This window comes from Aspergillus sclerotioniger (assembly GCF_003184525.1).
Source record: "Aspergillus sclerotioniger CBS 115572 chromosome Unknown BO94scaffold_17, whole genome shotgun sequence".
Taxonomy (NCBI): domain Eukaryota; kingdom Fungi; phylum Ascomycota; class Eurotiomycetes; order Eurotiales; family Aspergillaceae; genus Aspergillus; species Aspergillus sclerotioniger.
This window is the reverse complement of record NW_020291007.1, coordinates 372,266-396,105: the sequence shown is the minus strand read 5'-3', so window position 1 is coordinate 396,105 and position 23,840 is coordinate 372,266. Positions and strand designations below refer to the sequence as shown.

At 51.8% G+C, this 23,840-nt stretch overlaps 6 protein-coding genes across 6 annotated transcripts; 3 read left to right on the top strand and 3 right to left on the bottom strand.

Moving 5' to 3' along the window:
- Positions 1-6,101: 6,101 nt before the first annotated feature.
- Positions 6,102-7,692, bottom strand: BO94DRAFT_468361 (putative acetate kinase; the record flags this gene model as incomplete). The annotated part of the gene is made up of 5 exons (XM_025608245.1): positions 6,102-6,617; positions 6,695-6,767; positions 6,824-6,886; positions 6,946-7,260; positions 7,313-7,692. The coding sequence occupies 5 exons, from the start codon at positions 7,690-7,692 to the stop codon at positions 6,102-6,104; spliced, it is 1,347 nt and encodes a 448-aa protein (XP_025466524.1).
- A 178-nt stretch (positions 7,693-7,870) lies between these two features.
- BO94DRAFT_494352 (putative phosphoketolase) lies at positions 7,871-10,987 on the top strand. Its single transcript, XM_025609228.1, has 8 exons — positions 7,871-8,290; positions 8,343-8,417; positions 8,478-8,712; positions 8,765-8,917; positions 8,967-9,276; positions 9,327-9,947; positions 10,008-10,833; positions 10,891-10,987. Exons 1-8 carry the CDS (start codon positions 8,128-8,130, stop codon positions 10,926-10,928), a joined length of 2,421 nt encoding a protein of 806 aa, XP_025466523.1. The 5' UTR covers positions 7,871-8,127; the 3' UTR covers positions 10,929-10,987.
- A 1,089-nt stretch (positions 10,988-12,076) lies between these two features.
- On the top strand, positions 12,077-13,682 carry BO94DRAFT_105717 (RTA1 domain-containing protein). The gene is made up of 3 exons (XM_025605484.1): positions 12,077-12,474; positions 12,539-12,631; positions 12,689-13,682. The coding sequence occupies exons 1-3, from the start codon at positions 12,252-12,254 to the stop codon at positions 13,285-13,287; spliced, it is 915 nt and encodes a 304-aa protein (XP_025466522.1). The 5' UTR covers positions 12,077-12,251; the 3' UTR covers positions 13,288-13,682.
- BO94DRAFT_105708 (uncharacterized protein) lies at positions 13,677-15,392 on the bottom strand. Its single transcript, XM_025605483.1, has 2 exons — positions 14,851-15,392; positions 13,677-14,788 (listed from the first exon to the last, which is right to left on the bottom strand). Exons 1-2 carry the CDS (start codon positions 15,161-15,163, stop codon positions 14,067-14,069), a joined length of 1,035 nt encoding a protein of 344 aa, XP_025466521.1. The 5' UTR covers positions 15,164-15,392; the 3' UTR covers positions 13,677-14,066.
- Positions 15,390-17,808, bottom strand: BO94DRAFT_536166 (ATP-binding protein). The gene is made up of 5 exons (XM_025611954.1): positions 17,250-17,808; positions 16,836-17,198; positions 16,529-16,770; positions 16,133-16,473; positions 15,390-16,077 (listed from the first exon to the last, which is right to left on the bottom strand). Exons 1-5 carry the CDS (start codon positions 17,519-17,521, stop codon positions 15,622-15,624), a joined length of 1,674 nt encoding a protein of 557 aa, XP_025466520.1. The 5' UTR covers positions 17,522-17,808; the 3' UTR covers positions 15,390-15,621.
- A 1,085-nt stretch (positions 17,809-18,893) lies between these two features.
- BO94DRAFT_494341 (translation initiation factor 3 subunit CLU1) lies at positions 18,894-23,524 on the top strand. The gene is made up of 4 exons (XM_025609227.1): positions 18,894-19,212; positions 19,269-19,334; positions 19,402-19,457; positions 19,528-23,524. The coding sequence occupies exons 1-4, from the start codon at positions 19,176-19,178 to the stop codon at positions 23,113-23,115; spliced, it is 3,747 nt and encodes a 1,248-aa protein (XP_025466519.1). The 5' UTR covers positions 18,894-19,175; the 3' UTR covers positions 23,116-23,524.
- Positions 23,525-23,840: the final 316 nt, after the last annotated feature.

Genomic DNA, 23,840 nt, shown 5'->3' with positions numbered 1-23,840 from the left:
ATGAAACGGGGTCTCTGAATTTTTGGGCTGGATCTATTCTTTGCCAGTGGTGGCTTCTCAGGGCTAAGATTTAGAGCAGCACACCCTGGTCGGTAGCTTACCCCCAACGCGGCTAGCCAGGCTGGGAGGGCCGGAGTAGTACCTGCATAGCCGCACTCTACTGTACATACGATCGAGATGATCGAACTTTGATCACGCATGCAATTGCTTGATAGGTAAGGCTCAGTGCCCCCGGCTATGACTTTAATTATCCTGGGCTGGGAGACAGGTAGGTACCTGAGGATTTAGGCAGTAGTCCCTGCTCGACAAAGTACCGGGGATGGTCCCTGAAGGGGAGGTGGTGACGAGCTGTTCATTTCATTTCACCCGAATCCATTCGACATTCACATGGGTCGACTCAGCAGGCTTTCAAGTTTCAACCCTACGAGCGGGTGGACACCCTCCGGGGATACGGAGGACCAGGTTCAGAACCAATCCAGAAGCTTTCCGTCCGGTAGTTAGTCACCTGCTGCACTTTAGTCTGGAGGTAGTTTCGGGAGACTATCGCGACCAAGATCACTGTTTATTGATTCGATGGCCTCCCCTAGTCAGATCCACCCTTCTCCTGGTTGCTTCATGCCAGCGACAGGGAGATTAGCCCCCGTTTCTGTCAACTCTGGCACTCGTTTGTCTGCGCCTCTGGGCATACAGGTCAAGTGGCAGGAGACCACATTGGCTGTCGTTGCTTTTTCCGTCATCTCTTTCTTTTTTTTTTAATCCCGTGGAGCTGGCTCTGGACTTCTTTTCCGCCAGGCCTTCTGAGTTCTGCGCTGTTCCCCTTGGTCACCGGGGAAATCGGCTGGCTGAAAGGGGCAGTGGGGCTCCCTAATAACGATCCATGATCCGGCAAATCCACTGTTACCCGCCTCCGTTACGTATTATGTGCGACTTGCATTCTTCTCGCGCGCTTCTAGTCCTTCTAGCGCCTCGCCCTGCCTGTTCGTCCCCGCGACCGCGGATGGAGCTGCGAGCACCACAGCCAGCGCGCCAGTTCGCCAGTTCGGCTGTCCTCTAGTAGCAAACGATAGGCGCAATGGAGCCGGGGTCCATATGGCTCTGTCTATCCTGAATAGGATGTTGGACGTCTTCCCCCGTGCGGGTTTCTGGGGGGTGACATCTCCTAGCTCTCTACGGAGTAGATAGATAGCTCTCTAGTCTCTAGGTAGCTGCCTCAGGTAAGCAGCACCCTTGGGAAAAAGTGGCTGGAAAATGCAAATTACCTTGTCGCTTGTCGTCCGTACCCAGTATGGGCTAAATTATTCGACTCCACACCCATCCCACTACATCATTCTTACACTTCTATTCCTGACATTCGCCACAATGGGGCAAAGTAAAGACGGAATTCTAGACTGCTGCTCAGTGCCGACCACGTTGCCCAACCTCTTTCTCCCTTGGGTATCTTCTCGGTTCTTCCATAATGAACTGACGTCTCGTCGATCGCAGAACCCGCGTTTACTGTTTACACTTTTTAGTAGGTAGACATCTAAAGCAAGTACGAGGTCCGACAGCGCCAAGCGACGCATGTACTGGGATTCGCAACATGGGGGTTCCCTGCTAGGCTGGTACGTACGCGTGTTTACTGTTTCAATCCCACCGATGGATTTGAGCTAGCTGTGATACGTGCTTTATCTTTGTTTGAAGATGTCTGATTACCCTTATCTATGGCGGTGGTACTTTTTCCTTGTCGTTTTCAGGGTAGCCAATAATGACGGGAATCAATTGGACGGACATATTTGGCCTTTTCTTTTTTTTTCCGTTGGTCGAATGAACTGAACTGTTGCCGGGGTTGTGGTGATAGCATCAGAATTCCGAGACATGATACCATCCAATGGCATGACATGTATATTTTAGAATGCTCGGTTACTGTGTTTGTGTCAACTATGACTGTGACATATGACTGAGCCTACACTAAATATTTCTTTTTCACTTAACCACACACTTAGAGTAATAATAATCATGAATTAGATAACTTCCCAAAAAAACAAAAGACTGAACAAAAAGACAGGTAGATAGGTCACGTCACCAACTTGACTCAAATCCACACCCAGTTCCAGAATCATTCTAGAAGTCCCATGCGGATGGTTCCTTTGAACCACCAACCCATGGTTCCGTTCCGCTTGCGGATCGTACCATCCATCCATCGTCATCTACTTTACCTAGCATACCTAATACCTACTACTAGGTAGATAGGTATCAGGAACTGTCACCGCTACAAATCAAAAATCGCCTACTGAAATTTGCAAAGTTAAATAACAAACAATCCACACCTCCAACGGTTCCTCCCTAAAGAGGAAAGACCCCATTCAGATGGAAAGTGTAATTGGCTCACGGACAAGGAACAGGGAAGAGCTAGAAGAGCGCTAGAAACCGAGGGAACGGGACTAAGATTGATGGGATGGGAGAACCGTTTGGACGAGAGGTTGTGGTTCCGGTTCCGCACACGCTAGGGGAATGGATGGATGGATGGATGCCCTATCTTGCAGCTGGGTGGGGATTTTATTGGGCATAATTAGGTAGGTAGTTTGACTTGTTTGAGGTGGGATCCTTTCGGGATACGGATGGTCAATCATGTCTAGGTAGGTACTGTGTAATGGTGGTGATTGATTGATTGATCGATTGTTCGGGTAAAAGGTACCTATCTATTCATGGATCTAGTACTTACCGGGGTTTGAAAGGAAGGATGTAAAGTAGGGCGTTGGGGATATATTGCATTGGATAGATAGTACGGAGGGCTTAACTAGTGTGGTGAGTTGCAACAACTAACTAGCAAGGTACATAGGTAGGTGGTAGTAGTAGATAGGTAAGATCAGATCATATGATTGGGTTGGATTTCCGGGTGGTTTCATGATCAATCATACAGGAATTGACCTGTCATGTTGTTTGATGATGATGATGATGATTGATGACGACCGAAGTAATCCGAGGCGTTATGCAGAAATCCAGACTGGCCTGAATTCCGCCCGCTCGGCAGAGTGCATTAGCCACTCAACCCCAACGTTGATTCCCGTTGAAACAAGGTTGTCGGACCGGCCTGGCTCGATACGAGATGCGGTATTTGTGTCGAGCCCGGGGTATTGAGTTTCTGCAGCAGATCATTTTAAGCTACAGGACGATGTGCCTCTGTCCATCCGGGATGGAGGGACAGGAGGTCATGGGAGATCGACCGATCTGCTGTGCAACAGAGGCTAGGAAGGCTGAAGGTTGAAGAGGTCTGTTCGCCATGGTGGACAACCTTGCAGAATCCTGGAACGGGGAAATGGGTGAGGATATGCGACCGACGCAGGGAGGCTGCATGGTTAGATTGGTGATGGATGGTGAAGGTTCATGGTTGTTGATGATGATGATGCCACAAGGTTTGATCGGTCCGCTGTACTTTTGGTGCAGAAGCGGGGATTGGAGATGTTTTGCATGGGGGCACAGAAGTTCCCGATGGGTTTTCCTTACTTACTGACAGTTCCTTATTCATGTTCATGTTCATGTTCATCATCCACCACAGAGAGTTTCTTCATGGGCCCGCACGTGCCTGGTCAGTGTAGAAAGACCTGCCAACTGCCAAGCTGCCTGTCATTATTCTCATCTTCATCATTATCATTATCATCCATGCGACTGACGGATCGGATCATTCACTAAATTACAGTCAGCCTGAATAGGACCACCTCGTCATCCCTGATCAGGCAACGATGTTCCAAGCTAATCCGCGGAACCGCAGCCGGGACTCTTTTAGTGTGTCAAGTGTCAGACTCTTTCTTTACTCTTTTGCAGCGCCCACGGGATGGCGTTCTGGAAGGGGAACTGATCGGATCGCCTGCGCATCCCTTTGGCTCCCGGCTCATTATTACGAACGGGGATGGAGGCGCCTGATAAGTCCCGTGTCCCCTGCCAATCCTGCCTGTCCGCCGCGCACTTTGCTTTTTCTTTTCTCTTTTTCTCTTTTTCTTCTACTACTATCTAGGTACTAGCTCCTCCTACGCGGCTGGACGTATCGATTCTCCTCTCCACCAACTAACTAACGCATCCACCCGCCACTCTGGAACCTCATCTCGCTTCCCCGTTCCGGACCAGAACTCAATTCCCCTTTTTGGGCCATGGTGCAAACCGAACACGCCATATGCATCTATCTTTTTTATCTCCAGCCACCGGCTTGATGCGTGATCGCCTGCCCCGTCCTCAGCCTCATCGTTAGTTTGGACGCTGAACGACCCAGGCCCAGCCAATGCATTGCACGCAATTCCCGATTCGGCACGATGATCTTCATGTCGCCTCAGTGTCGGACCGGCTATTTACTGATGAAGTAATGGATAGATCACTCCCGCCAGCCCCATGCGCTTCGGAGATGATGCGCAAGTGAGCGATCATTCATCTCCGCACAGACGAGGCGGACTCCTCCTGATTCTGAGGCGTGGATCGCAACCAGAAAATTCTAGAAGAGCTGTGCTTTGCGCTCTATCACTTCTCACTTGCGACATATACCAGAATAGGCAGACGCAGAATCCAATGTCAGTGGAGCACTCATCCAATGCCTCCAATTTGGATCCTTTGAAGAAAGTACTCCAGCGATGGCCGCCACATCCATGATCCATGCTGACCGGGGCGTTTCTCAACGGATCCGTTCACATAAGACATGGATGGACCATCTAGACCAGTCCCGACTAACCCTCTAGCTGCATGAAGGAGGCCCCGATAATCGTGCATCTTCTTTATCAAAAGTACTGCTACCATGTCGGAGCCGGTCTCCAACTCCGCGGGGCCACCACCACCATCGCTGTTCTTTCTTACCACGGAGTACAACCTCCATGGAACTCCTAATCCCTATCTCCTATCTGACATCTGCGCCATCTCGCAAATCACTCACCCACGGGGCACGCCTTCCAACATCAATTAGCCACCGAGGCGAATCATCAGCCAAAAGCAAGGAGAGCGAGATGATACATAACCAATGAGAATCAATCAACTCCATTTATTGTCAATCTTATTTGCATTTGCATTCTACTGATTTACATAGCACATTCCTGCGCACTGATTAACTTCTCCCTTCCCCATCTCCCATAGTGGAGCAAAGCGAAGCAAGACAATCCAACCTTCCGCCCCCTCCAAAAACAAAAAACAACACCAAAAGAAAAAAGAGAAGGAAAACACATGAATCCAGACCGGATCTATTCGGTCGACGATCAAGTGGCAACTAAAACACTCATTACCCCTCTCTTAGTATCAGTATCAATATCAATTTCGTATGGAACAAAGACACCCTTAATCTGTCATGTGAGCGAGCATGAGTTGGTTCTGACATGACAGCTGCCTGCGATGCTTATTCGCTTTGTAGAAATCAAATCAAATCAAACTAAATCAAATACAACCTCTATTAAGTATACTTGGGGGTTCTAGCCAGGGTCTTCCCGTTACGTGTACCAATGGGAACAAACCCCCAACCTAGACACCTACTACCTACTACCTACTACTATACTTAGCCACTTAGTTGCTATATCCCAGGGATTCTCACCCCCCACCCCACCCCACCCCCCTCTTCCTATCCTTTGTTCTACATATATATCCTAGATATAATATAATATAATAATACTTAACCTGCCTGTAAATAATATACCAAGCTCACCAATAAGCATCAAGTACATACGTAGCCTTCATTTTACAAATCATATCTTATCTTCCAGAGTACGCAGTTATGAAATAAGAATATCAACAAAGCAACTGAGTACAGCGTACTGTGTATTATGTATTGGCTATTGGGACCTGGATTCAGTATTGAGGGGTTTGGTATTGTCGTCGGGTCTGGAATGTTGTTGGTCATTCTTTGATACTAGTTGGAATTGGGTTGGGAGATTAAGCTCGGACTCCACATACATACTTGGATTGGAGTGTCTGGGAGGGCTATATTTAGATAGAAGTGGATGGATGGGATTAGAATAGGTGACGGTGATGAAGGGGTCTGAACTTTGTTGGTGGTAGTGGATTCGCATGCCTCGGAGTGAGAGAGGGGACGATTATGCTATGTAGGTAGGTAGGTAGGTAGGTAGGTAGAAGGTCGGGTGGCATTCTCCCTCTAGGTATTAGTTGTTGGACTCCGTCTCGCCGTATTTCTTGACACATCCGTAGGCCATTTCAAACTGGATATGACGTTTATTAGCAGGTGTATACAACAATGAAAACGGTATAGCAGTAGGAGGAGGAAGAGAAAGACAACTCACCTGTTCGTCCGTTTGACAGATCAGTACCCTTGGACCCTTGGACTCACCCCTCGAAATGTCCACCACCGTCTCCCCATCGCCTGCCCCCTTCTCGTTCTTCTCCGTCTTAACCGCGAACCCCAGACATCGACACTTCTCGGTGACTGCTTTCCGAAGCAGTGCACTCTTCTCGCCGATCCCGCCTGCGAATACCAAGGCGTCGACGTGTCCGTCGAGCTTCACGAAGTAATTGCCGATGTAGCCGGCGATGCGGTCGACCACGATATCGAATGCCAGTTTGTGGTTCTCTGTGGGTGGGTTCTCGACGGCGATTTGGGCGAAATCGGTGGTGCCGGTTAGGGCTTTCCAACCGGATTTTTTGTTGAGGATTTCTTCGGCCTAGTGTGGGTTAGGTGAGGTTTCCCCTAGATATATGGATGGCGGGGAGGGGAAGAGTTGATTGCAGTGGAGCTTACTGTGCTGATATGCATCTCTTTGGTGCTGGCGGGGCTGAGCTTGCCGGCTTCGCTGGTATAGTGGAAGACGAGGCTGGGTGAGATTAGTCTCTTTTCTTGCCAGGGAGATATTTTGGAGTAATGACATACGATGGGTCGATATCGCCGCTTCGTGTAGCGCCTGGTAGTCCGGCTACAGGCGTGAGTCCCATTCTGTGAGTATAAGTGTCAGTATGAGACGGGCTCTGTGGGTAAGGCCTTTTCGTCCTTACGTGGTATCAACTGATTGACCGTCCTTGATCGCGCAGGCAGAAGCACCACTTCCGATGTGCATCGCAATGATACTGGTCTGCTCAATGGGTTTGCTGAGAAACTCGGCCACCGACCGTAGAATGAACGAGTAGCTGATGCCGTGGAAACCGTATTTCCGGAGTTTATTGGCCTTGGCTGTCTTCTGGTCGATCGGATATGTCTTGACATGGTTAGGTAGGGTCTGGTGGAAGGCCGAGTCAAAGAAGGTGATGCTCTTGACGGATGGGATCTCCTTTCTGCAATGGCGGATAATTTCCAGCGCGGAGTAGTTGTGTCTGTGTCGTGTCAGAAGCGATTACAATTGGATGACATGTGGTTATCACGCACAATGGAGCAAGGTCCTCCAGCTTCTCGAGATGGTGTAAGGTTTCGTCGGTGATCACCACGGATGACTCGTAGTTCCCGCCGTGAACCACCCGGTGGCAGATATATGCTAGATCATCGGTGCTGGCGACTTCGGAAAGCTCGGGGTCAGAGATGCAGCGATGGAGGAGAAACTTGAAGGCATCCTGTGGGGTGTTGAGGCTGTCCTTAAGTTCCTCATTGTGTTGTGTAGAGCCGCTGGTGTATTTTAGCTTCGCTGGAGGAGCGGTGATGCCGGAGACCTGAGCTGCAGCGATCACTTTGGGAGTCTTCTCGAAAGTATAGAATGTAAGCTTGACCGAAGAGGATCCGGCATTGACGGAAAGGACGGACTTGCGCGTCATCGTAGAGGCGGCAATTGGAAGCGGGGAACACAGCGACTGGCTGTCTGATCGCTGAAGGAATGCGCGACCTGTATATAAGTGTTCTGGTCCTTGTTAAGCCTTGATGTCGGACGTCGGTGGTTGAATTGGAGGTGACAAGTTCCCGGTTGCGACGGAGGGTGATGTCACTGCCATCCTCGGCAGGTGACGTAGTGCTCCTGCTGCAACTATCCCGCCAGGCCTCACCACTCTTATTATCTCCCTTCATTCAATGCACTTGTGATTGTGGCATGATCTTCTTTTCTCCTCTCAATCAGCTTTACCAAGTGGGTATTTATTTCCCTGCTTCCACGTGCGGTCAAATTTATCTACCTAATACTTAGAAACCCTGAGACGGACGGACCCTGGAACTTCATAGATTTGTTTACCGATTGATCGATCACCGATCAGCTCACCATGCCGGGCGAAATCATCGATAGGCCAAATCCCAAGGCTGAGCCATCGCATATCCCAGATCTTGTTGAACAACTGCAGGTCAAGCTCCAGGAAACAACCTTAGGGGAGGCTGGCTACAATGGCCTGCTGAAGTTCCGTCGTGCAGCGGCGTACATCGCTGCTGGTGAGATGGCTTCTCCCTCTACCGTCCACTTTGCTTCGCTGACACGTTGTAGCGATGATTTTCCTCCAGGATAATGTGTTGCTGAAGCAGGATTTGAAACACGACGACATCAAGCCCAGGCTTCTAGGTTAGTGTAGCCAATCGCTTTTAGATGTCCTCGGTGCAAGCTCCGCTCACACCCTATCAGGTCACTGGGGCACATGTCCCGGGCTGATCCTCGTATACTCCCATCTGAACTACCTCATCAGGAAGCATAACCTAGACATGCTCTATGTTGTCGGCCCAGGACACGGTGCACCAGCCATGCTGGCTGCCTTGTGGCTCGAGGGCTCATTAGAGAAATTCTATCCCAAATACTCTCGAGATAAAAATGGCCTGCATGAACTTATCTCAACTTTCAGTACAAGCGCTGGACTACCAAGGTTTGATGCCCGGCTAAATCCTGTTTGAAGTCAAGCTGACCTTTTCGTATAGCCATATCAATGCGGAAACCCCAGGTGCAATCCATGAAGGTGGTGAACTAGGCTATGCGTTGGCCGTCTCCTTTGGTGCTGTTATGGACAACCCGGATTTGATTGTTACTTGCGTGGTTGGTGATGGAGAAGCAGAGACTGGCCCTACCGCGACGTATGTGTCCGATGGGATCTAACCAACAATCCGTGCTGACGAAAGACAGATCCTGGCATGCAATCAAGTACATCGACCCTGCTGAATCAGGTGCCGTCCTTCCGATTCTCCATGTCAACGGATTCAAGATTAGCGAGCGCACTATCTTCGGTTGCATGGATAACAAAGAGTTGGTCACTCTCTTCACAGGTTATGGCTACCAGGTGCGCATTGTCGAGAACCTGGATGATATCGATGCAGATCTCCACAGCTCTATGACGTGGGCGGTTGGGGAGATCCACAAAATTCAGAAAGCAGCGCGCTCTGGAAAACCGATTATGAAGCCTAGATGGCCAATGCTCGTTTTGCGCACACCAAAGGTATGGTGATGGTACTTGCCCTGAGCTTGGTTTGAGCTGACAGTTTGAAGGGTTGGTCCGGCCCCAAAGAGCTACACGGCTCGTTCATCGAGGGTTCTTTCCATTCGCATCAGGTTCCTCTTCCCAACGCAAAGAAGGATAAGGAGGAGCTTCAAGCTCTGCAGAAATGGCTGTCCTCGTATAGCCCGCACGAGCTTTTCACTGAGACCGGGGATGTCATCGACGATATTAAGTCTGTGATGCCTTCGGATGACTATAAAAAGCTTGGCCAGCGTGCAGAGGCCTACAAGGGATATGTGGCACCCAACCTCCCTGACTGGCGGGATTTTGGCGTCGAAAAAGGCACCCAGCAGAGCGCAATGAAGACCATCGGAAAGCTCATTGACCAGGTCTTTACTCAGAATCCACACACTGTCCGATTGTTCTCGCCAGATGAACTGGAAAGTAACAAGTTGGATGCAGCTCTGGCGCACACTGGAAGGAACTTCCAGTGGGATCAGTTCTCGAACGCGAAAGGCGGCCGTGTCATTGAAGTGCTCAGTGAACACTTGTGTCAGGGCTTCATGCAGGGATATACATTGACGGGTCGCGTGGGCATTTTCCCATCATATGAAAGCTTTTTGGGTATTATTCACACCATGATGGTGCAATATGCCAAGTTCAACAAGATGGTATGTTCTACCATGCACTGTGTTTCGTAAGCTGCCAAAGTCTGACTGATGCTGCAATAGGCTCAAGAAACGACCTGGCATAAGCCGGTTAGCAGCATCAACTATATTGAAACAAGCACATGGGCTCGTCAAGAGCACAACGGATTTTCTCACCAAAACCCGTCCTTCATCGGTGCCGTGCTCAAATTGAAGCCCACAGCCGCCCGCGTATATCTGCCCCCCGATGCCAACACTTTCCTGACAACTGTGCACCACTGTCTCAAGTCCAAGAACTACGTCAACCTCATGGTTGGGTCGAAGCAGCCGACTCCCGTGTACTTAAGTACTGAAGAGGCGGAGAGTCACTGTCGAGCCGGCGCATCGATCTGGAAATTCTGTAGTACCGACGACGGGCTGGACCCAGACGTCGTACTGGTTGGAATTGGTGTGGAGGTGATGTTCGAAGTCATCTACGCAGCAGCCATCCTACGCAAGCGTTGTCCAGAGCTCCGGGTGCGAGTGGTCAATGTGACCGACTTGATGATTCTTGAAAACCACGGACTGCATCCACACGCTCTGACCACGGATGCTTTCGACAGCCTGTTTGGCTCGGATCGACCAATCCACTTCAACTACCACGGATACCCGGCCGAGCTGAAGGGCCTGCTGTTTGGGCGACCTCGCTTGGACCGAGTGACCGTGGAAGGATACATGGAGGAAGGAAGCACGACGACGCCATTCGATATGATGCTTGTGAACAGAGTGTCGCGGTTCCACGTGGCGCAGGCTGCTGTGATCGGGGCATCGCGGCGAAACGAAAGGGTCCAAGTGCGCCAGCAGGAACTGGTGACCGAGTTGAATCATAACATTGTGGAGGCACGCAAATACATTCTCGCCAACCGCAAAGGTAAGAAGTCCACCTCATAATGACGAGTCGAATATCCCTCATGCTGACGGTGCACAGACCCCGACGATACGTATGATACGCCCTCGTTCGATTGAGGCACTTTGAGAAATGACCTATTATTAGAGATAGACCAGAATCCCAAGCTGTATTCGTTCAACTTCTATATTCGCAATGTCGATTGGGCGGAGACATTAGCCACTGCAAGCGGCCGTAGGTATTTAAATATTGATAAGGCGTTCCGCCGATTGAAGGGCGGCTAGGATCGCCAAGAATGGGCCTGGGCCTGAAGCTTTTCCAAGGACGTCGAAGCTTGCGAGTTGCGAAAGGGAGGGTGGCGTGCACCAGGAGTAGGTAGCCATGGTCGTTGCCTGAGGCGGAGGGCGGGACTTTGCCGAGACTATCTTTCTTTCCATCACTATGCTTTCTCCGCCCCTCAGCATCATTCTTCCCGCGGCAGATGACGACGACGTCCACCATTATCCTTCAAGGAGGATGATAGCTTTTAGTTATGCTTACCAAATAGTATCGGAGTTGGTCTCTCCCGGACTTCCGTTTAGGAACCATGTCCTGCTAGGCTGCTACAGCCTGCTGCTCGCGAACGGAGGCCCGGGTCCACCTACGCCGACAAGCTCTTGGCCTGCATGGCATGGCCCCGTCCAGCTGTAACGGGACAACGAACCTGGAACAATCTCGCGACGCCGTCTGTAGCGGTCCTATCAGAAGCAAAGAGAGAGAGAGAAGGCCTGTCCGATGAGGAGGGCGATCCTCGGCGAGGAGGTGATAGTTGATACTCTGCTCGGAGCCACCGGCATCATGAAGATGCGCTAAACCTTTTTAGGCGGACCTTGCGAGCCCTCTGCTTGTCCGACAACTTCTTTTTTGGGTCTCGCCAAATTATTTGCCGAATGAGCTGGTTGCTTTTGCAACGGAGGCCCTGCTTACACCCATGGGGAGCAATCAGAATGTCCTGTGCAGCGGGTGCCCCCGCCGTACCAAGTGGTGCTCAGGACCGGGCAGCCAGGAGGCAGATGGGGAGCGGTCTCAAATGGATGAGGATGGAGGATTAAGTATTATTGGGAGCGGATTTTGGAAGGATCGCTATCGTCATCCTTATTTCTCTCCTTTATAGGCAGAGCCTCTCTTTCTCTCTTGCTTTTTTTTCTTTTCTACCCTCTGATTGGTACTATCGTGCCGAGTTCACGTTCGAGAGCAACTAGATAGCTCAGCCACTCTTTCGGCCCTATTAGCTCTGTCTGCCGTGCGGTGTCATTCTCTTCTCCAGTTACGGTCGTACCTTAATCTCCAGGTGTTTCTCTGCCTTACTTATATCTATCTGCGTTCGCTCTTTACTTTGGTCGATAGCCACGTTTGGCCTCAGAATCTAGCCGACGACATACCAACCTTCCATCTGCGCCAATATGTCGGGCATGAACGCAACAGCGGCATATGACTTCAAGCAGCAACTGACAGAGGGCTGTCACGCTAAGATCGAAGGCTATGGCACGTCGTACGGCTACGTGCCCTCGCTGGCCGCAGGCATCGTATTCTGCACCCTCTTCGGATTGTCAATGATCCTCCACATGGTGCAGCTCGTGTGGAAACGGACCTGGTGGTGCGCCGTATTCGTCCTTGGCTGTATGGGTATGTGAATCCTTATTCCGTCTTATTATCACTCTTGCAATCATCGCTGACTTGACTGCTACAGTCGAAGTCCTGGGCTGGGCCGGACGTACCTGGTCTGCTGAATGCCCCTACAACGGGACGGCCTTCCTCATGCAAATTTCCACCCTGATCATCGGTACGCAGGCAGAAGCACGATTATCAGATCCATGAAACATGTGCTAATTTCCCCCAGCGCCCACTTTCTTCACTGCAGGCATCTACATACTCCTGGGCCGTTTCATCCACCTTTTGGGTCCCGAGACCTCAATTTTGAGTCCGAAACTCTATCTCTGGATCTTCGTCACTTGTGACGTCGTTTCATTGGTCGTCCAAGCCGTCGGCGGTGGCATGGCCTCGATAGAAGTAAACAAGGTCAACGGCAATACTGCCCCAGGCACACACACCATGGTCGCCGGTATCGTCTTCCAGCTGGCATCCATCACCGTCTTTGTCTTCCTCGCCGCCGATTTCATTCGTCGCACTCTCCGCCAGCAGCTGCTACAAACCATGACCGGTACGATCGTTCCCCTTCTCGGCGCCATGATCTTCTCTGTCGTCTGCATATACATCCGGAGTATCTATCGAACCATTGAGCTGTCGCAAGGTTGGACGGGATTCCTGATTACTCACGAGCGGTACTTCATTGTCTTGGACGGCGTCATGATGGTCCTGGCCGTGGGCATATTCAACATCTTCCATCCGGGCTGGTTGTTACCCAAGCACGGGCCCAAGGCCTTCCACCGCGAGATCTACTCTCCAGACGGACTGGCCAGTGGGATGGAGATGCGGTGATCGTTTCCTTCATCGCCTTCCTCCATCATATCACCCCTTACTTTCCCAGTCATATAGTTTCTTTCCCCCCTATTCTCCTATCTATTTCTCATTCTCAACCTTATTCCCCAAAAACCAGCCGACATCAACGCAGCGCTTCAATTAGAGTGATATATCCGATTACACACAGACATGACATCATGTAATTAATTCCTCATGAACTCACGCAATAAATACCATGTAGTTGACGATCGACCCGACGAATACCCCAACCCCCCGCATCAATCAATCAATCCGAAACATCAACAAAAAAATAAGAAAGTCAAGCCAAGATAATCAACGTAAGAGGTATACAGCGACTCGACAGAACTAACATGCATATGCGACAAGCTCAAAAATAAGACCTTCAACATCAACATGGGCTGAAACCCCAAATCAACTTGAAACGGAATCGGAATCACCCCACTGAAACAATTAGATCAGACTAGACTAGACCCTGAACCCTGCCCAACCCAACCCCGGTCAATCTGGTTTTGTTTTTTTCCCCTTCTTCACACCCGCCCGCCGTTGTGTTTTTTGCTTGATTCTCCGTGTTTCTGTCATGTCCACGTCATGGCCGACTAACTAATTAACTAGAATACATTCCGCCAAAAGAATCCCAGTGGTCATAGCAGCAGCCACGTTCAAAGAAATTACCACGCGATAGAATTTCAACATACTCCCCCTCTCTCTCTCTCATACAACTTCGAGGCAGAAAGGAGAAATGAAGGTAAGAAGAAATAAGGCTACTGAGAAGCAGTTCATACACCGTCAACAGCCTCGATCCATCCGAACATAGCACCCGTTACCAAGGCTGCAACACTCCACACGGTTCCCCAAGCCATGGCGCCCTCGACATCCACGCGGTTGACTGTCCCGGCGACCTGAATGACCGTGTTCACGAACAACATGCTCGCCAGCAGACCCGTGCGCGAGATCAGCACTTGGGTCTTCTTTGTCAACGCGCCCCATGTCTTCCGGTACACTGTGCAGGCTAGATACTCGCCCTCCGGGCTGGCGTTCTTCTTGGTGTCCTTTGACGGCGATGCTCCCGTCGAGCTGGCGAAGAGGAAATCGCGCGCTGCCAGGCCTGCGGGCAGGAGTGTCAAAAACAGTACGGGGAGACCGGCGGGGCCGGCATGCACGGTGCTGATGTCGGGGAGGTCCTGGAAGTGGGTGACGAGTTTCGTGGGCAGCCAGGTGGTCGCGTAGCTGAGGTACAGGGTGACGGTGAAGATGGCGGTTGCGCCGATGGTGGTGTAGATGGTTGTGGGGCGGTCCTGGAGGATGGAGCGGTTGGGGATGGTGGTGGTTTGCGAGTGGATGGGGGTCGGGCTGCGAAGAAGGACGAAGGGGATGGTGGTGGAGGCGAGAGTGATGAAGTAGCTGGTTAGGGTTGTGGTTGGGCGCAGGCCGTAGAAGGTCGAGAGGAGGCTGTAGGTTGGCAAGTGGGTGAGAAAGATGAAGGAGAGGACGTCGCGGCCTTGGGTTGTTTTGGTCAGCTTGTATGTTTGAATGGGAGGGGATTATGGGGGATGAGCATACCATCAAAGCCCAGGATCCAGGCGAGTCCGACCTCAACGGCCTTCCAGACCATCAGGCCTCCTACTTCCCACCATGTCTCGAGGTGTTTGCTCACGCTACCTAGCTCGCCGAGGGTGATGCCGGTCGTGAGGGTGAAGAGTGTGGAGCTCAACGCGAGGCTGCTGAACACGGCGAGAGAGAAGCGCACGGCGGGGTGGATGCGTTCCACGCGCGTCTTTTGACGAAGCTTGCGCGTAGATTTTTCGGCGGTGTCGGCGCTAGAGTCAGCCGTTGTTGTGACCGCGGAAAGGACCTCTTTCTTGCGGGGAGACATTGTTCTGTTATTCTGTCCTCTAGGGTTGGAATTGAGGATGTTGGCTGGTTCTGAGGGATTGGGGGATGGGCAAGGATAGCGACGAGAGGAAAGCGCTTTGCGAAGAAGAACCACGGAGGGGAGCGAAGCGAAAATGGGTGAGGCTGGGATGAAGATGTTGCAATGATGGATTGGCTCTCCCAATTGGCCGGGCGGTGAGGGGGGCGGCGGATGATGTCACCGGTGACGATGCCCTCACTATACCATGGCAATGGATGGGATACGGATTCTATAATATCGTCGTAAGTGGCTGTCGAATCGAAGGGTTTAAATACACAGAACATGGGTCGGCAAGCCACCATCCAACAAAGAACCACCCCCCCTTTCCCGATATAGTACACTGATCACCCCGAGATCATCTGGATGATCTCGATCTATTTCTATACATCGTACAACGCTCGCCATGCGGGTTGTAGCATTCATTTATCCTCCGCCTCCTCCTTCTTTTCATATTCTCGCTCCATGACGGAGAACTCGGCAGCACCTTGCTCGCGACCCTTGGGGTCCCGCATGAGAAGCTGATACTTGCCGTTGTTCCAGAGGTCCTTGATCGTCAGCTCACGAGTGCGGCCCAAGCTTTCAATGTCACCAATGCGCGTAAGAGTGCCTTCCAGGTGCTCGTCGAATCCTTCCCAGCTACAGATTTGCTTAAAGGCATTCTGCATGGGGACCGAATCGGCGCGCACCATAGCCCGCGAGTCGATCGTGAAGATGTTCTCGTGGTCGTAGCTCTGGATGAAGTCCGCTCTTGTCATGATCTGTCGTGCCTCGTGGAGAGGAATCTCCGGTAGAATGTGGCCCAGCTTGGGATCATAGGTCTTGTCCATTTCCTCTCCCTTGAGCACAAGTGCCCTAGCCAGCACCATCGCGGCAGACTGTCACTCTGTTAGCGGGCAAGCCTGATTTCTTCTCCGACGAGGAACAACCTACCGCATATTTCTGCTGGTCCATCACATCGTCGTCCATTTCGGGACCCAGGATCCAACACTTGTTGAGAAACCATGTCTTCTCAGCCTCACAGATGCTGTGGCAGAGCTTCTTGTAATCCACGGCCTTTGCAACCCGGTTCAAGAAGGACAGTCGCCCACCGACAAGATCATACACCTCTTCGAGGGTGTTCGGTGATAGATCCTCACCAAAGTACTGCTTGCGATATTTTCTCAAGGCCTCCATTGCTCGGTCTTTAGGCAAATCTCTAACCGGGATGACTTCCATCCTCGTGGCATATTTCTTCAAGCGTTCGTAAACCCAGTACTCGTCACTGTTCAGAACTTTCTTTGGTGTCAAAAGGTGTCAAGTCCGTCAGTTGCTGTCAAGAAGGCTTACCTGTGGTAACCAGACCACTTGCCGCCCACTGCTCGGCTCGTTGTTGAATAGCCTCGAGGAGATCCTGGCCATCATGATCATCTCGGATCAGGTGTGCACTGTTGATGATCAAGACCAAGGGTGACTCCTTGCTGCGTCTTCTCGCAAGGGCGACCTTTTCCAGTTTGTTGAATGCGCGCTCAATATCCAAGAGAGCAGTAGTGTCCCGGGGGCCCTTGATACTGAAAAGACTTCCAATGTAACTGTGAAGAAGTTGTCAGAAGTAGCTCGACCCACAAACACATGAGGGTGCTTTAGTAGGACCTACTCTTCGTGAAATTCATAGTCCAAAGCTTTTCCGAGGCGAATTCGGAAAATCTCGAGATCAGCGTGAGCCTCGAACATTGCACAACCCTCGCCGTCAATTTTGCGCATCGCCTCTAGAAGCATTGATGTTTTTCCAGTGCCCTTTTCTCCAACCAGTAAATAGTAGCGACCACCAGCGTGACCGGAAATGATTTTATCCATTCTGGCTTGCTCGTCACGATGCACCCAGTGCTCCTCGCTGTACTTGTGCTTCCCGTCTTCTACACCCGCCAGCTCGAGGGCCGGGTCACCGGGTTTGAAGGCATTTTCCATCTTCTCCAGGATCAGATACTTGTAGTACCGGTGGTATGCATATCCAGCCAGGCTAGAAACCATCAGTGTACAATACATGAACCCATGATTGGAAATATCTCACCCTAGAATGGCCATAGAAGCAAAAGTAGTAGCTGCGGTCTCCATCATCTTCAGCAGCGTCGACCTCAGAGTAGGGTCCTCCGAGTCATTGCTCTTCCGACTTTTATCGTTTTTGGTGGCATTTTGATCCGAATTATCTGAGTTCTTTCGGGTTTGTCCCTGCGAGAAGCCCCGTCTCACGTAGGGGGTGATTATGCGGTTTGTCCCGGGAGGCCTACCCAAGCCAGCCCGGGCAAAAGAAATCATGGACCGTTGCGCATTTTGATACAACATGTTCGTCTGCTGGGTAAGCACCCTCGCTGCAGATCGGGCAATATTGAGGGAAACGATATCCAATAATATCAAGCAATTGGACGTTTATATGAGAAATTGAGATCGAATGAAAGGTCTAAGGAGTGTGTGGAACTTTTTAGAGGCGGAGACGGGGCGGAACCACCTATCTATACATCCAAGGGAACCACTGTCCGAGGCGGAGATTATCGACAGCAACAAAGCTCCCCGTCGCAGAGCATGGGCCAGGTAAAGAGTGCGGGAGAAAGGAAAGCAGACCGAAAGAAAGGAGAGAAAGAAGGATTAATGCGCACGGGGAGAGATGAGCTGGAATCGGGCCCGAATCTATTGTTACCAAAAGTCGGTACGCGGCAGTCACAACGCTGCTCCTTCGGATTGGCTTCGAATTCTCCGGTGCTGCGCCTCCGATGCCGGGCCCACTGTGGCTGACCACCGCGTACGATCTATTGATGCTGAATGCAGCCCTTGTATGGATCGAGAGCGACTGGGGGATTCCAATCCTTGCTAGGTAAGTCTTGTCTATATAATTATGTCAGACGGTGGATTGAATACATCGGTGGCATCTGGCGATTCTTTCAGTCAGTTGAGTTGGAGTAGCATACTTTTGGATGCATCGGGTAAGATATATTACGGAGTACATACGGAGTAAGCGAATAAGTGTCACGTTATTTTTTCTTCCATTGGGAAAACTCCGTACTGGAATATTCGATGCAGATATAAAATCACTGGCAATAGTGATGAGGTGGTTATCTATGACATTGTGCGTGTTTTCACCCAGCAGGATACATATTCTGCCACGATTGGTTTAAATCAGTCGTGGCGCCAGCGATAAAAATGGATGTTACAAAAAAAGACAGAGGTGATGATAAACAAGAACCACGACCATGAGGGCTGAGACTGAATCATTGGATAATATGCAACCATTGTGAATTGTATCTGATTGTGATGAAGCCTCTAGGAATACGGTACACACTCGAGCAGCTGGTGCGTTGGTGACAGCTGGAGGAAGTCGCACAAAAGCAAGGCATGAAAGAAGCCAATTGCCGTCCGTCCGCTGGCAATGATCTCATTGTCTGTGCTGCTAAATGTGTATATCAGTGGAAGGATGAGGGCCATCGGTCCTACGGAGTTCGGAGAGATGGATGGAGCTTAAAACGATGTGCAAAGACAGTAGTAGTAAGACGCTATCCACACACCTTATCGTGGTCGCCGGGGTTTCGCCAGTGTTGTGGGGATCCATATTGGCTGAGAGGTGGTTCGCTGGCGCCCACCGCCCCGAGCACTTCCGAGGGTATTCCGCATCCGCGAAATTTTCTCCTGGCTGGCTTCCCCGTGTGCTTTCTCCAGCTTCAACCTTTCCTCTGCCTGCCAATTCTTTTCCTATTCGGGTCTTTTTGGGTTCCCTTTTTATTGTCCTGGGTACGGGGTCGGGTTGTCTTCGATTCAATTGCCCTTGTCCTTGTACTATACCATTTATTTCTGTTTTCCGTCTCTTTCATCCTTTACTTCCACCGCCACCCGCTTCATCTTTTTGCTGGGTGCTAGACAAGTCGTCGCCAGGTAGCTGTCTGTCTTAGTGCTACTGCTTCATTCAATTCCTCGAATTCCATCATTTACCACCAACCAATCCGTCCTAATGGCTCAGACCAATGGCGAAATGGAGCACTCGAAAGGTTCGCCCTCCACCGGCAATCTCCATCGCCGCCCGATAAGCTAATCTTTTCGACAGAGACTCCCGAGCAGCTCACTAATGGTAACCACTCCGAGGAGGTTCAGGAAGAGGACAACACCGGTGGTATGTCACTTGTGTCGCTTCGTTTCTGCTCGCGTACTGTCACTGACCCCGAGTCCTTCGCCCACAGGTCTTTTCCAGATCTCCGTGAAGCTCCCTCATGAGCCCTACAAGATCCAGGTGATGGTGGGTATTGTGTCCGCAAAGAGTCATGCGACGAGAGGAAGTATTCGAGACCTCTAACCCGTATACTTAGGTGTCGAGCCAAGAACAAGTCCAAGATGTGCGCCAATCGATCGTCGAGTTGCCCAGCACCTTCCAGTACACCTGCTTCCACCTCGAATTCAACGGCCAGCGTATCAATGACTTCGTCGAGCTATCTGAGGTGCCAGATCTGAAGGCCGACTCCGAAATCACCCTGGTGGAGGATCCTTACAACGAGAAGGAAGCTCGTATGCATGTCGTCCGCATGAGGGAGCTGGTCGGTGCTGCTGGTGACCGGGTTGACAACCTTCATGGCATTAGCGCTGGCCTGTCGCTGCATGATGCCATTTCTGCCGAAGTGGCTGAGGCGTCGGAGAAGGACCACTCTCTGTCCAAGTATGACATCGCTAGCTCCCCATCCTTGAAGACCATCCTCCCTCGCGCCGAAGCTCCCCTTCCCAAGACCGTCAAGGCCATTTCTCTCTCCCCTTGGAACCCCGTTCCCTACCACCTCCGCCAGAAGGGCCACTTGCTCTACCTTCAGGTCACCACCAACGAGGGTGAGCAGTTCCAGATTACCTCGCACATCACTGGCTTTTACGTGAACAAGAACTCCAACATGAAGTTCGATCCTTCCCCGAAGACCATTCCCAAGAGTGGCCGCGCGCACTCGTTGCTCACCTTGATCGCCCATCTGTCGCCTTCCTTCAGCGCGTCTTTCGAAGCCCTCCAGGAGTCGAACAACAAGAAGGATCTCCTCACCACCTTCCCCTTCCAGAATGCCATTCCCAACAACCCTTGGCTTGTTCCCCCTCCTACTTCGACTGCGAATGCTCACCAGCCAGACATTACCCGTTCTCAGGAGAACTACCTGATCTCTGGCGTCGACAACGCTGAGACCCTGCGTGACTGGAATGAGGAGTTCCAGACTACCCGGGAGCTTCCTCGTGAGACAGTTCAGGACCGTGTCTTCCGGGAGCGCCTGACCTCCAAGCTGTTCGCGGATTACAACGAGGCTGCTGCTCGCGGTGCGGTTCTGGTCGCTCGTGGTGAAGTCGCACCTCTGAACCCCACCGAGGGCCGGGATGCTCAGATTTTCGTGTACAACAACATCTTCTACTCCTTCGGCGCTGACGGTGTTGGAACCTTCGCTTCCGAGGGTGGTGACGAGGCTGCTCGTGTCGCCGTCGGAAAGGATGTTCTGGGAATCAAGGCTGTCAACCAGCTCGACATCAACGGTCTCTTCACCCCGGGAACTGTTGTCGTTGACTATCTTGGCAAGCGTATTGTTGGTCAGAGCATTGTCCCCGGTATCTTCAAGCAGCGTGAGCCCGGCGAGCACCAGATCGACTACGGTGGTGTTGAAGGAAAGGACGTCGTGGCCACTCACCCCGACTTCGAGCCCGTTTTTGAGAAGATGTCCAAGGCTCTTCGTGTTAAGAAGCACTCCGTGTGGGACAAGGAGGGCAAGCGTTACGAGCTCGAGGGTAGCGTTGAGACGAAGGGTCTTCTGGGCACTGATGGCCGGAAGTACGTGCTCGACCTCTACCGCGTGACTCCTCTGGATGTTATGTGGCAGGAGGAGGAAGGTAGCGATGCTTACCCTCACCGTATGTCGGTCCTGAGATTGGAGCTCGTTGAATCCTACTGGAGGCACAAGATGAGCCAGTATGTGAAGGCCGAAGTTGAACGCCGTCGCAGCGCCAAGGCTGAGGAAGAAGCTGCCAAGGAGCAGTCCTCCGAGGCTACGGAATCGAAGGAGGAGGGCTCCGAGGAGAAGCCCGAGGAGGCTCAGGACCAGGAGCGTGTCGATATCTCCGGATTCTCGCTTGCGCTGAACCCTGACGTCTGCAGTGGCCAGGTCCCTCAAACCGACGAAGAAAAGGAACAGTGGGCTCAGGACGAAAAGGAGGTTCGCGAGACCTGCGATTACCTGCGCTCCAAGATCATGCCCGAACTGATCCAGGATCTGCATGACGGTGATGTCGGTTTCCCCATGGACGGACAGTCCCTCAGCCAGCTCCTGCACAAGCGTGGTATCAACATCCGTTACCTTGGTAAGCTGGCTCAGCTGTCCAAGGAGAAGGGTGCTCGCCTCGATGCTCTGTCCACTCTCCTTGTTCAGGAAATGATCGCTCGTGCCTTCAAGCACATTGCTAACGAGTACCTCCGCAATGTCCCGGCACCATTCGTTGCCTCCTGCATTGCTCACTTGCTTAACTGCCTTCTGGGCGCTGATGTCAACGCCAACCCCAGTGCCGAGATCGATGCCTCTCTGCGCACGATCTACCCCGAAGGCGACTTCTCCTTCGAGAAGGCCACCCCCGCCACTCTCCGCGCTGAGATTGAGAAGCAAGTTACCATCCGCTACCGCTTCACTCTGGAGTCCGAGTGGACCAGCTCCCTCAGACATTTGCAGCTTCTCCGCGATCTGTCGATTAAGCTCGGTCTCCAGCTTGGTGCCCGCGAGTTCTTTTTCGACAAGTCGCAGATCCCTGCCAAGGTTCCGGCCACTAACGGCGTCAACGGCGCTGGTCAGGATGAGGGCAACAAGAAGAAGAAGAAGAAGGGTGGCGACTCTAGCTCGCCCGTCCGCGCCGCCGCCGTGGAGAAGCCCGTCGTTTCCATTGTGCCCGATGATATCCTCAACATCGTGCCTTTGGTCAAGGACGCCTCTCCCCGGAGCTCCCTTGCCGAGGAGGCCTTGGAAGCCGGACGCATCTCTCTTATGCAGAACCAGAAGCAGTTGGGCCAGGAGCTCATCTTGGAATCTCTGTCTCTGCACGAGCAGATCTACGGTATCCTCCACCCCGAGGTTGCCAAGCTCTACCACCAGCTGTCCATGCTCTACTACCAGACCGACGAGAAGGAAGCTGCTGTCGAGTTGGCTCGCAAGGCTGTCATCGTCACTGAGCGTACTCTGGGTGTGGACTCGGCCGACACCATTCTGAGCTACCTCAATCTCAGTCTGTTCGAGCACGCCTCCGGCAACACCAAGACTGCCCTGGCTTACATCAAGCACGCTATGGATCTCTGGAAGATCATTTACGGCGCCAACCACCCTGATTCCATCACCACCATGAACAATGCCGCGGTGATGCTGCAGCACCTCAAGCAGTACTCGGACTCTCGCAAGTGGTTCGAGGCCTCGTTGGTCGTCTGCGAGTCGCTTTTTGGCCGCCAGTCTATCAACACCGCGACGATCCTGTTCCAGCTGGCCCAGGCGCTGGCTCTTGACCAGGACTCGAAGGGTGCCGTTGCCAAGATGCGTGATGCCTACAACATCTTCCTTAGCCAGCTGGGCCCCAACGACCGGAACACCAAGGAGGCCGAGACCTGGTTGGAACAGCTCACCCAGAACGCGGTCTCCATCGCGAAGCACGCGAAGGACATCCAGGCTCGCCGCCTGCGTCGGGTCAACATGAACCCCCGCTCTCTCGGAACCAAGATCCAGCCTCAGGTCGGTCAGACCGTCGAGGCCGCTGGAGCCCGGGGCAACACCTCGTTGGACTCCCGCAGCGTCGATGAGCTGTTGAAGTTCATCGAGGGTGGTGACACCGGCTCTTCCAAGGCCAAGCAGAAGAAGCGCGCTGCCGCCAGCAACCCCAAGCTCCGTGGATCGAAGAAGTCTTCGGCCTAAGCGTGAACACTTTTTCCATCCGCCACCCCATATTTCTTCGCATGGCCTCCGGCTAAGCTAAAATTGTTTTGGTTCCATTTTCTCGGACTCTGCCTGTCTTACTAAAGGTATTATTTGGCTCTATATATCCCTGCAAAGAGTTGATGTTTTGGATGAGCGGGACGTTTTACTTTCCTGTAGAAATCTCTCTACTCTCGCGCCGATTTGGTGCTTATGGTTTCCTTTTTCTTCTCATGTGTCTTTTCTTCATTGATGTCTATTTGCATGGGTTCTCTATCGCGGGCAGTGCATAGCCTGGTCGGGCGATTCGCATGCTGTGTATTATATACGATGATCGGTGGTTATCCCAATACGACCCTGTAACGATGCTATGCTTTGGTGCTTGTCCCTCATTGCTCTTCGTAATCTACTATGTATAATTGACTAGATCTACTGGAACAATACATGGAAGATTGGCATACAACCCTTGATAGGATATCCTGACCCTGCCCCCCAAAGAAAGAAAGAATCGGATACATTGATGCCAAAGGGAAGAAACACCGCCCGCAGGCATAAGACTACATATGCGCATGCGTGGAAACCCAACCACGCTGATGCAGATGCGAAAGTGGTTTCTCAGTACGCTTGGATTGGTAACGCTGAGTATCTGAACAGTTCTAGTAAGGGTTTCTTTGTGAGGGACTCGCGTGCGGAGCATACCCATCACTTGCGCATTTCTAACCTGC

Bases quoted from the DNA above. Each gene is read 5' to 3' on its own strand.
- BO94DRAFT_494352 (XM_025609228.1), top strand. From the start codon at position 8,128: ATGCCGGGCGAAATCATCGATAGGCCAAATCCCAAGGCTGAGCCATCG. The intron at 8,291-8,342 runs GTGAGATGGCTT...GACACGTTGTAG, and splicing joins AGCGGCGTACATCGCTGCTG to CGATGATTTTCCTCCAGGAT. The intron at 9,277-9,326 runs GTATGGTGATGG...GACAGTTTGAAG, and splicing joins TCGTTTTGCGCACACCAAAG to GGTTGGTCCGGCCCCAAAGA.
- BO94DRAFT_105717 (XM_025605484.1), top strand. From the start codon at position 12,252: ATGTCGGGCATGAACGCAACAGCGGCATATGACTTCAAGCAGCAACTG. The intron at 12,475-12,538 runs GTATGTGAATCC...TGACTGCTACAG, and splicing joins ATTCGTCCTTGGCTGTATGG to TCGAAGTCCTGGGCTGGGCC. The intron at 12,632-12,688 runs GTACGCAGGCAG...AATTTCCCCCAG, and splicing joins AATTTCCACCCTGATCATCG to CGCCCACTTTCTTCACTGCA.
- BO94DRAFT_105708 (XM_025605483.1), bottom strand. From the start codon at position 15,163: ATGTCTCCCCGCAAGAAAGAGGTCCTTTCCGCGGTCACAACAACGGCT. The intron at 14,789-14,850 runs GTATGCTCATCC...AAACAACCCAAG, and splicing joins CTGGATCCTGGGCTTTGATG to GCCGCGACGTCCTCTCCTTC.
- BO94DRAFT_536166 (XM_025611954.1), bottom strand. From the start codon at position 17,521: ATGTTGTATCAAAATGCGCAACGGTCCATGATTTCTTTTGCCCGGGCT. The intron at 17,199-17,249 runs GTGAGATATTTC...GATGGTTTCTAG, and splicing joins GCTTCTATGGCCATTCTAGG to CCTGGCTGGATATGCATACC. The intron at 16,078-16,132 runs GTAGGTTGTTCC...ACAGAGTGACAG, and splicing joins TGGACCAGCAGAAATATGCG to TCTGCCGCGATGGTGCTGGC.
- BO94DRAFT_494341 (XM_025609227.1), top strand. From the start codon at position 19,176: ATGGCTCAGACCAATGGCGAAATGGAGCACTCGAAAG. The intron at 19,335-19,401 runs GTATGTCACTTG...CTTCGCCCACAG, and splicing joins GGAAGAGGACAACACCGGTG to GTCTTTTCCAGATCTCCGTG. The intron at 19,458-19,527 runs GTGGGTATTGTG...CCGTATACTTAG, and splicing joins CCTACAAGATCCAGGTGATG to GTGTCGAGCCAAGAACAAGT.